This window comes from Anticarsia gemmatalis, chromosome 19 (assembly GCF_050436995.1).
Source record: "Anticarsia gemmatalis isolate Benzon Research Colony breed Stoneville strain chromosome 19, ilAntGemm2 primary, whole genome shotgun sequence".
Classification (NCBI taxonomy): domain Eukaryota; kingdom Metazoa; phylum Arthropoda; class Insecta; order Lepidoptera; family Erebidae; genus Anticarsia; species Anticarsia gemmatalis.
In genome coordinates, this window is record NC_134763.1 from 3,817,990 (window position 1) to 3,830,613 (window position 12,624).

Sequence of the window (12,624 nt, forward strand, 5' to 3'; positions counted from 1 at the left end):
ACAACAAAATTCTATTATGATACCCAATGGTGATAACTGACGTTTTATGGGAATGTTCTATTGCCAGTCGGATACTCCGTGGGGAAAGTTTACCAAATCGGTCCCAGTAGGTACGCTCTGTATTGGTTAACCATTATCTCGGCTTATTGGACTGTTATGAGAATCGGATATTTACAATTTGTATACAAAAATATGAATTTTATCGGTATTTGTGATGCCATTGTCTGCTTAATGGTGTAGGAAGTATAATGGTAACGTACAAGTCTCTGAATTATTTTATATCTATTGGAAACAATATCTGCTTGTAAGTAACGAGTATCAAGACATAATAACATTGATCATTTACGAAAAGATCGTTAATTGTAACTATATTATTTTACGTCGTATAACATAATAATTAAGAATGTCTAGATAACTTATTGAAATAAAATATAAATAAAATTGAAAAAGTTCCACGTAAACAATAAAAACATTCCAAGATTCTGTTTCAAAATAAAAATGCATAGCGCAGAACAAGTTTAGTCGTTGAAACCATCACCGTGTTACCCGTAGTTCGGTCACGTGGCCACGTGTGGTCAGCTGACGAAGGTCCGCCCGTTTGACCCCTGTCACATACACAACAGACACAGTGTAACAAACAACTAATAGAAATTATTCCCTCCAACAAAGCAAAAGAAAACTACATCTCCAATTTCATGTTCCATTTACTTTTTAGATTTTGAGTGCCCGATATACGAAGGCTTTGTTCAAAATGCCTGGAATAAGTGTGATTGGTTTCAGGTTAAATAGATTTTTTGTAAAAACAAATGTCTTTTAGTCAGTACTAGTTTTTGTTAAACTTTCAATTCCAATTTGAAAACGAATACTTAAAGGCGCAACTTCAATGTTCCGCTTTTGTAAAAGTATTTTGTGTATAAATAAAACACCTTTATACTACATGAATGGAAAAATATTATGGTCTAAAATAAGAAAGATTATAAGTGACGCTGTCAGAATGAGTAACAGTTAAATACAGTAAATAAATCAACGAAAATGTTTCTTGTATTCTTTTTTGCGTCTAGCGCCCACATAAGATAAAAATATAGTGGAAAAATAACATTGACTGATTTTTACATGCTTATTTTACCGGGATTATTTTGTGCAGATATATTTTTTGTTTCCATTCCCACAATAAAGAAAAACTGCTAAATAATTCTTCGAAATAACATTTAGTCAGTAACATTACGGAAAATATGCAGCGTAAATCTCTTAGGGCGGTATTTTGGAGTATCGAAAGATTGACATTTTAAATTGATTGTAAAAACAGTTCACAAAGGGCGCACTAGAGAGGCTAATCCGATTTATATAGCCTCATCTATAACTAGCCGGTTGGTGATAGTCGATAGTAGTAGGAAATAGCCCCTTAGAAATCAAATGAGTTTAAAATATTTTGGGTAATCAAAATACATTGTGCTCGTAGTATAGTTATGGCTTGCAAAGGATCAGCAAAGCTAGGAAGGAAGTGGTTAATAAGTAATGTGACAAAATAATATAACGTAGTCAAGGACAGAGAAATTGGATATAAAACAGATCTATATTATTGAGCAGGAAACCATACAAGATTGCCTTTCATTGTTCATATCACGTTGGAACAATAAATATGGGGATAATACTTTTATTTCATACGTTTCGCTCCACGAGTCGTATTTCGGCTTTTATTGATTTAGCTTTCGAACATAATCCATATTATTTTAACGACATTACAATATTGTGAAACATTTCAACTGAAATATTTGATCACCCTGATATTCAATTTCTCTCATTTACTTGAAAACTAAATTGTGTACGAAATAGAAATACATAAGGCTTTTGACTTCGTTTAATTATGTTATTTACTTACAGAATAAATTGTTTAGTAGCCTTTGGCGATATTTTATTTTATTCAGAGCATAAACACGTAGATTTACCTAATTAAAAGTCTTCTATCGAATTATTCGCTAAATAAAATAAAAACCGTTTTTAAGTTTTACGTTTCAAATAAATTGTTAAGAAAACAATTGCTGTAGAATAAAATAAACAAACGAAAAGTAAAAAATAAAAGTTTGTATGTACACGAATTTAAAAAATGTACTTGATATTATGCCTTAATTTGTTACATTTAGCGCAAGAAGTTCGTAAGACTTAATCATTGGCACTCTATGTGCAATTGTTATAAAAAATAATAATGTCCATTGAAATGTTACATGAATTTTACATTTCTTAGAGGACGCAATTTTATTTTTGGAACATGTAGGGGGGGTCCATAGAAGCTTAACTTGAAGTTTGTGGGGTCGCCACTCTTGTCCCCCGGCCGCCATCTTGGAAAAGGGGGTGGAAACACTTTTTTCGCTCTATCTCGGAAACTATGCGTCTTACAATAAAACTGTGAAAGCATAATTTGTAGCAAATTATTTTGCCTACAAATATGTTTTATAACTTTTTGCCCTAAATCAACAATTAAAGAAGTTATAAGCAAAAACGTGCAATTCCTTTTATAACATATTTCTTAGTTTCTATATAACTTTTTTTAACAACAGCCGCGCGGATCGATCTCTGAGGCTAAGCCACGCTTGCCGAGGTTGTTCTGTGGATGGGTGACCATTTACACATATCGAGTTCCGCCTTGTTTCGGAAGGCACGTTAAATTGTGGGTCCTGGCTGTCATTTTCGAAGATTTTTGACAGTCGTTAACAGTAGTCAGAAGCTTGAAAGTCTGACATCTAGTCTTAACGAAGGGTATCGTTTTAAATCCCAGGTAACTGGGTTATGGAGGTCAGATAGACAGTCGCTCCATGTAAAACACTGGTATTCAGCAGCATCTGGTGAGATTGGAAGCCGACTCCAACATAGCTTGGAAAAAAGGCTAAGCTGATATGAATATATACAAAAAAAATACCTCAGACCAACCTTGTAGAGTATTTTTCGAGGAAAATTATTCCATATATTTTTTTTCAATTTCATTAAATAGAAACTAAGTAACAGCGCTCCGAATTAGACCGGATTCGGAAAGAAAATTTTTGTATCAAAAATAATCACTTTTTTGCTTATAACTTCTTTAATTATTAATTTAGGGCAAAAAGTTGTAAAACATATTTGTAGACAAAATAATTTGCTACAAATTATGCTTTTACAGTTTCATTGTAAGGCGCATAGTTTTCGAGATATAGTGAAAAAAGGGTTTCCACCCCCTTTTCCAAGATGGCGGCCGGGGGACAAGAGTGGCGACCCCACAAACTTCAAGTTAAGCTTCTATTGACCCCCCCTACATGTTCCAAAAATAAAATTGCGTCCTCTAAGAAATGCAATATTCGGCCCTTAAATTGTAACATTTAAATGGACTATATCATGTAATTCACAGTTAATTTTCTTATTAAATTTATTTCTTTCGCATTGTTGCGTTAGACGTCTAGGTAATAAAGGGAGAGAGTTGACTAGATGGTAAACCTTTTCGTAGGCAATTAGTATCGAAACAAAACTAACAAATCTAAAATGCTATCATTGATTTAATCAAAAATAGATTTAATTCATGACCCCTTCGTGATAAATTAACCTTCGGCATATTCAACATCAAAATATTGTAAAAAAGCAATCAAACTTTAAACCTTTATCATCAATCAAATGATAAAGATCTTTAAACGACTTTCAATCAATAAATCACTACTAGCAAACACTTTTAACAACTCTACACTTCAAACAGAATTGCTAAGTGACATTCGAAAATCGATTTGTTAAAATTGTGTGCCAATAAACTAAAAGCTTTTGGCCACATCACCGTGTTCGGTAGTCGAACGTAGCGTGGTCGGTGGTACCCACAGTTGTATACTTACTAGTATGTTTGGACGTGACCTGGTTTGTTCGTTACGCTAGATCCTGGCTGAAGTCAAAGGCGGATTAACGGATGTCTGGTTAAAATAGTTCTCTCTTAAGTTGTATTGTTGCCAAATATTACTGTAGCTTTATTTTTTTATAAGTTATATTATAACAGAATTGAGTTATTCACAAAACTAAAAGCTACAGTAATAACACAGTCTAAGACTAGATTTCAATTTAATTTCATTTCGAAACATATTTTTGTCAAAATAGGTTTACGATGTACACAAACCTTGAAATATAAATAGTATGCAAGTTATTTCAATATAATCAAGACGTGCCTCCGCGATTTAAATAATTTCGACTACTTGCACAAGAATTTGCCGCACCGACTTTTCCTCAATATGAAGGGGACAGAATAAAAATATGACCGTCGTATAACTCGGTGGTCTTGTTCAACATTCTTTCCTTTGTCCCTTTTCCGTTCTGCTCTTGAAGGAAATGAGCATTGCTCCTTGCATCCCTCAATTTAAGTCCGTAAATAGCCACGTTTTCCGGAAGCTTGAACAGATCGTGCCGTATTATATTCTCAGAATATATTTTTAATAAATTTAGACGACCCATTGTGTATACTGGCAGTTATAGCGAATCAAACAGACTTAAAAACTAAAATATTTTTTCTTAACTGCATAACGAAATATAGATATTATGTTTTTGTGCTGTTTATAAAAAGCTTCATAATCCATGTAAGTAGTTTTCAGGAATCAACATCTAAAATAACAAACGTATAAAAACTCTATAAAAACTTTGAGCTTTTCCACTGAAACATTTTAAAATAAAATATGAACGTGAAAAATCAGTTTTTCAAACGCTACGGGAAATAATAAGGTTAGTTGGCATCGTGTTGCCTTTAACCGTATAAAAAGTTAACAACATATTTTTCTCGGCGTACACGAGTACAGTCGACGACAAGCTCGTTACGTTGAATAATTACAGTAATGTACCACATTATTAACTTCTCTCCACCGCGGGCTGCTCGTGCCGCGAGCGTGTACCATTATTTCTCGTCATAATAAAAATCTATCGTGTACCATTTAATTAATGTTATCGCTACTCACTGTCATTTGTTTTACATTGTTTACGAATAACTAATGACCAAACAACACATCAATAACAAATTCCGCCATTCCTCAATAAGTTCTCTAAATACAAACTGTGCTATAATCTTGCCAAGAATTGCAAAGCCACCTTAATCCTCTTTGATCCACTCGTGCATTCACAGGATTAAAGCGGCTCACTGTAGCTTCCGTGTGGCTGTAAGAAATTATAGGACGACCGCTTTGTAAATCATCGCCTAAATTGGCGAATACCATTATAAAGTTCGGAAGGTGATGAAAGATAAGGAGGTTTTGCATTATTAACGCTTTAAAATGTTCGAGAAAGCTGGGTTCTTTTATACAAAAACTTTGGATATTATGTACATAAAGTAAACGAGTCACCTGTGCACGAGTGCATCACAACAGGTATACAAAAAGTACAAACTGTATAATGAACATACCTGTAGCCATTTAATCCTTGTAATATTCTCCTCGGTAACGGTGAGAGCTCTCCTCTCCTCGAGCTTGTATGTGTCGTCGTAGTAGGTGTACTCGGTGAAGGTGAGGCCGCTGGTGGTGTACTGCTGCGTGAAGTAGATGGAGATGGTGCCGTTGACGATGTCGTGCTCGATGATCCACTTGCACTTGATGGGCACGGGGAAGGGCTCGGGGAAGTTGGGCGTCTGTATGAGCCCCACGGGCCCCTTCAGTCGGCCGCCGCACGTCTGCGGGCCCTGGTGCTCTCTGTCCTCCTGCGCCAACACCTCACACGCTATACTCAGCAGTGCGAGGCCGACCAGATGATACATCGTCAGCCTGAAACAAAAACAATAGCATTAACATTCCTAAGCTCCAGTTTAATTATATTATTTGTGGGCTCTAAATAATATCGGGCTATAACTTTGTGCTACTTAAGTAAAATTATGATTAGTTCGGTTACCAACAGTACCCTGAAGTCCCATTAAGTAGAGTTTTAAGTCGTGTTTGTTACTGTCGCGGTCTCGTTTATTTGGCTCTGGTTTGAACTGTGTCACTATTAGTAGAAGCTTTAGGAAAAATATAATAATTAAAACATACAGATGACATTTTATATTTAAAATTTAAATGAGTTATTAGAAATAGATCGGAATCGATAAAAACATTTTTAAACTAGTATTGCTATTTTAAAGTAATAAACTGTTGAAATATATTTGGCTCGTAATTATTTTAATAGTCATTTGCACAAACTAACCCCAGTGACAATTTCATACGTGTGTGTATTACAAATTCAAATATTCCAAACACAAGTTAAATTAAACACGAGGTAACCGAGGTTTCTGATTTATTTCTGTAACAAAGAGATTCAATTTGCTGAGATCTGTTTGTGTTATTACGTTATTTGTATTGTAATTTAAAACACAAAGCCTGCACGAACGATGCAATAAGCACAACACACGGTGGGTATACCTCATTCTTTAATATAAGGAAAAGTTTAATCAAAACACAGCAGATAAAACAATATTGTACAAATAAGCGTCCCCGAGCTACAGTAATAAAGTCTTTCATATAAATCCTACGTTCACATATTTAATGTAACCCTGCAGTACGTATAAGATAAAATCCAATACAGACGTACCGAGGTATATTAAATATTTCCCGATATCCGCCAGTCTACAATTTGCTCAACCAATATTAACTTTAAACAAGATCCCGTCAATTCTATACCAGTATTTTGATTTAGAATTTCTACAAATCTTGAGGATACAATATTTTCTTGAAAGAAAATAAAGAATATATATTTCTGAATAGTAATATGTAAACCGTTATTCACGAACAGCTGAACGTTTAAGTTCCGAGAATTGAAGACCTCATTAAATATTTCGAGGGTTCACCTCTACCAGATTGTAACAAATATGTTCGTATTTGAAGTCAAACAAAGACTGAACACGGGTGTAGGTACCTCTTAGGCTCCCTCATAATAATTTAACTTACATTTTACTTCGAGCTGGAGCACTAAGTAGGTACTCACGAGGCATACGAGTTAGTAGATACTAAGTTGTAATGATATATTTCTAGGAACATTTGTTCGTAGATTGTAAGAAAATTGCTCAATGTATTTATGTAACTGCATGTTGAAGAAGCTAAAGTTTTCTTTGGAGCTTCCACGACAGTTCAAAATTAAATGCTTTAATAAAACCATAATAATATGTTGGTATGCAGTAGAGACAAATAATTAACATGCAAAGCTTAGGAATTATTTAAAACTGTTGAGAATCTCAAGTACGTGAAATTTTTGTATTAAATTAATTTGTCGGCGTGACGAAGTTCAGCGTCTGTTCACCGCTACAGTGCGGCACGATATTAGATTGTCTAAAACGGTACAAGAGTTTTACGTGAGTTTTTTTTTCACCTTCATAACTTTATTATTGCTTGGACAATATTTTGTTACGGAATTGCGATAAAAATGTTTCGCTCCTGAAAATAGCGCTTAACTTTTTATCAGAATTAGGGGGCTTTCTTAACAGAGTTATAATGTTACACTTTGTAATGAAGGGAAATTGTTTCGTGACAAGTGTCAAATAGGGACAATTCAATGTTATAAAGTTGGAGCTGGGTGACTTTGTTTTAAATATAATGATTTTAAAATGGAGTCTGTATTAAATTTAAACGTAGAATGATTTTAATGCGAGTAAAAAATACAGCGAGCAACAATGTAATCCTGACTTTTCTAAAGAACAATACGAATAATTTGAACAGAGATGTGCGGAAACGTGAAATGTGCGCATCGTTGTGAAATACTCTGCTGATATATTGTACGTCGCTCGTCGTCTGCCGCCACACCGACTCGCACCGACTCGCACCGACTCTCACCGACTCGCGCCGACTCGCACCGAGTCGCCACGACTACATACCCATCGGCATCGCAGCTTACACTATGAAATATTTACATCTAGAATGACAGCTTGAGAATTTGCTTCTCGATGGAGTCGAAACATTGCCGCAACACATCGTTCCGATACGCTGCAGGAATTTTGATGTTATCAACTGTGCCAAATGTTTTGCTGTAACATGTGTGAATGCTGAACATTCCATTCTGATTGGATTTGTGATAACTTAGTTATATGTGACTTTTCAACTTAACCGTGTCTACATTCTTGTAGTTGAGAACAGTCAACGACTGTTATAAAAGTTGTAATTGGAATGGCCAGTAATAAGACCATATACTAGGTATATTTGTTGAGCCTATTAACCTATCTGGTGCTTGCCTGCGTACAAACCACGCAAATACTATTACATTAGGCAAGACGATCAAAAAATACTTTGAGTACCAACAAAGGAACAAGTTATTATTATTCCTTCAATAACAATTTGCTCTGATATCCAAACGAGAATATTTGTATTCTCTAGTAACAGAAAGCAGATCGTTCATTCATTCAAAGATATATTGAGATTGACAAACCAAATTGATTACAGAGACCATTTTTCCTCGACCAATAAAAATATACGATGACCTCCTTCAGATTCCGTCTTGAACATAAATCGACGAGATGAGTAAACAAAATACAATAATTTATTGGCAATAAAACCGAGTTCGATTGTTGACTTGATGTCAACGCTGCTATTTGTATCAATATCTTATTGAAGATTGAAACCAGGCTTTTCATAATTTATGTACCTTTGAGACGAACACAATACACAGAAAAGTAACACTGATATTACTTCGCCTACCTTCCTGTTTCATTTATCTATTCTTATTAATGCATGACATTTTTTTACGCTTTAACCGATCACGTCTATCAGGAACATTTTTATAAAAACAACTTCCAAATAAGACATACATACATGTTTCATTTCCTCGATTGAGGCCCAACAGTTTTGTATACAAGTTGCTGCTGCTCTTTACATTGTTAATATTCGTCTATTTTGTGAGAAATGTACTACTTTGTATAAAACAATGTCGCTACATGCATTAGAGATAACAGAATCAGGGAACATTGTGTTCACGTGCGGGCATCTCGCGGGAGACGAGTGATCCATTCTACTTCCAGCGCGCGCACAGAGGACACTCTCCTGAGAACTACCTACATCATGTTTACACTTCACGACCTTTGCGTAACAGTAACTACGTACTTTATTTCAGATGCCTTCAGTACATTTTCGTTTTATTTGAAAGCCTTCTTTACATAATAATATACATACTTATTTAAACGAATAATGCTCTATATTCGGCATATTCGTGTGGAGAGTTTCAAAATGCCATGATTGCCACATATGAACTGACTTTCACATTTATTATTTGCAGTACACGCAGAAGAAGATTAGGTGCCGTAAGTGCGTATTTTTATGTATTCAAGTAGATTTACTCAAGACATAAAACCTTCACAAATTTTATATCTCACAGTAGTTTATCTGCTTAACACGAGTGTAATACAAGATAACCGCCGCCGCTGAAACTCTGAGAGATCTCTCAATGTTTACTGCGACCACTACTACAGTATATTACATAAGACTGCATTACAACACAAAATTTATTACCTCTTACATTAAATAAAACTACATAAGTGTTTAATTTAACGAACTTAACATTTCCTTATTCTACAAGTTTCTAAATGTTGTACGGAAAATAATTTTCTATCAAAGAGGAAAAAATCTTTAGAGACATCGTTCCAAATTAGATTAAATTAGAAGCAACACAAATTATTTTATTCGTTAAGAACACAGGGTCAATAACTTTCCGCTTTCCTCACAAAACACAGATTACCTACTTAATCATAATTAATTAATTGACATCGTAAAACATACACTATTCATAATTTGGTGAATATACTTTCTAATAATTTGGAGCTTTTGTTGCTCTAATTACATTTTCTCAATTAAATTAGGAACTTCTAAGATAGAGTGTTGAAAAGACCAGCATTTTTTCTAATACCAACGTCGATAGACGTCTTATTTTTATATTAGTAACTTGAAGTTCCCCTTCAGGTTAAGATCAGGCTTATACACATTAACAGACAGATATAAATACATACCACAGCAAACTATGCTCAGAAAATCGAAACAACATGACATGGTAAAAACTTATTGCTTACTTACTCAACTTATTTGCGCTTGTAATGAACACACGACAAAGAAAAGCTCTCTCTAATTATAATATTGCGTTATACAATGAACGTGAACAGGATTTCCTCAACAAGACTAGAAAAAAATCCTCAGAGAGTCATTTCCACTAAAATTATTCCGCATCATTATCATTAGCTGGTCGCAGCCACATCTCATTAACATACAGGAAAAAGCAAACGAAAGGGAAATGTAATTATCTTGCAAAATGAAGCGCCCTTGCCAACTATTGTGTTCAGTGAATAAAAAAGTCCACTGCACATTGTAACGAAGAAGTTACAATATTTACAGTATTTTTTTCACTTCTTTTTGTGTTAGAGATATTCATACTACTTGTACGTTTTTAATTCAGCTACAGAAACTACATAGTCCCCTAATTCGTGACATTTTTAAAGAAAAGTTAGATAGCAAAAAAACAAATGAAATGGTACATACTTAGACTTAGAAATTATTCAGACATATTATTATTGATATCAAAGATATTCAACTCAAACATAATGCTAAAAAGTCTTGCCTTTGTCTTTTATAGAGCACGGCTTAGACCCTTGTGTGCTTACGTGCTGGCTTTATATTTTATATTATGTGAGTGGATGTGGCCATTACAACATCTTGTTTCTGAGACAATCTTTGTGCTATATTTTAATAGCAGGAGCGTGCGTAATTATTGTAAAATATAGTTTCAACTATATTTTACAAATTTTCAACTCTTTGCTATAAATGTGGCGATGATAAAGGGAGATTTTAAGAGATTGCAACTCAAAATATATCATATCCAGTCATAGGTAGCATCGAGTCCTGCAAAAATAATGAATTTATATTGACATCGCGGTGGCTTGTGGTGACATAAAAGAATATAGAATCTAAATCGTCGCTAGGCCAGAGAAATCATGCGGAAAACTTATCGATTTACAGCCGCAGTAGGTATCGTTAATACAGATATTCAAGAGCGAAGTACTGACGATTTGAGCCGGGAAGTGCGAGTAACTGCCAATAAAAAGGTTTATGAGGCTCAGAATGTTGAATATTTGATACCTCCTACCATGTTTGCGTTCTAGATCTTCAGTAATACGATCACAGAGAGCGGATTCAGTCATTCTCGAAGAATATGATCGCCTATATTGATAAAAGTTAATAAAACTTGTTCATATCGGTTTGAGTGACGGCTCTTTTTGTGTGTCGCTAAAGATTTATAGGTATGTAGTGGTGATCCGTACTACTCACTCACACGTCGTTCGTTCAGTAAATGCGTGCTCGTTACACAAACGCTGCCACTCTGCGTATTACCTTAGTTATTGACACATATTCCATACAGCCGACGTAAAATCCTTTACTCTGCCCTGTCACACGTGTATTGTGTAGCCTTCACTATTCAATTTCGACATTTTTTATATGCAAGCCTTCGAGATCAGTTCTTGTATCACATCCGCCTTTCTCATCAGCATATTAAGTTGGCCAGTAACCAAGTGCCGCCCACTTATGCACTAGTTACATCAGGCGTCGGTCACCAACGTGCTTTCAAGCTTGATCATTATTAGATTACCCGTTCAGTGCAGTTGTGGAGTGGCTTGAAAGCTGACATATTAATTGCTAATGATGATGGATCCATCCGATATGGCAATCATGGAACACACATTCAACAATTAAGTAACACGAACAGAATATACATATCTAGTAATAGTGAACCACATTCTTACATAATTATACCGTGTATTGTGAGCTAAAACATTCATCAAAATTTCAGCTTTCCTACGTTTAATTCAAAGCTGAAACGACGATTTCTAGAACCAGATTGAATTAGCAGTGAACCTAGTCGTTGCGTAATGTTTCTAGCTAGATGAAGTTACCGCGAGGAAGGAGGCTAAGCACTGAGCACTAAGCACTAGCCTAGCTCCGAGTAATCGAAGTGTTATATTAATTATTCATGACGTTCACTGGCGACACTGTTACCATCCAGGTATATTTCTTGTGCCCGTGACATACAGGCTACTAAGGCAATCGTTACATTAAGATTATCATCTATACTTCTATATTATTAATATAATAAAGCTGAAGAGTTTGTTTGTTTGTTTGATTGTTTGTTTGTTTGTTTGTTTGTTTGAACGCGCTAATCTCAGGAACTACTGGTCCGATTTGAAAAATTCTTTCAGTGTTAGATAGCCTATTTATTGAGGAAGGTTATAGGCTATATATAATCACGCTACGACCAATAGGAGCGGAGTATTCAAAATATAACGATACGAAAAAGTTATCAACGCTTGCAGTCCCTTCATCAAGGTGCTTTTAAATTGATCAACAAGCAACAAAATAAATGAAGACTTTTAACCCATTAATGTCCTGCTGCTGGGACAAGGATCTTCTCTCACAGTGAGGGAAGGGTTAGGCCCTTATTTTGTCTTTTTCATTTTTATAGTAATTGCAACGATATTCTCCGTTCAATCAAACAAACAACCAATTTATGTATAATATGAACTAGGTAATGGATATGGCCTGAACTCAAGGTGATCTTATGACTGAATTCGTTGATATCCCACCGACACGTTGATTAGTCTCGCAACCACATGCTGTGCCAACGATGTTGTTTGTTCTTCTAGGTCACTAGCTC

The 12,624-nt window shown here is 35.0% G+C and overlaps 1 protein-coding gene across 2 annotated transcripts in view; it reads right to left on the bottom strand.

Annotated features, from left to right (window-relative positions):
- The window catches only part of LOC142981120 (uncharacterized), a 111,419-nt gene that overhangs the window by 49,287 nt on the left and 49,508 nt on the right, over positions 1 to 12,624 (bottom strand). For both annotated transcript variants that reach the window (XM_076126807.1, XM_076126808.1), the window contains exon 2: positions 5,387 to 5,741. In XM_076126807.1, the coding sequence (XP_075982922.1) occupies positions 5,387 to 5,741 (355 nt within the window). The remainder of the gene's footprint in view (positions 1 to 5,386; positions 5,742 to 12,624) is intronic.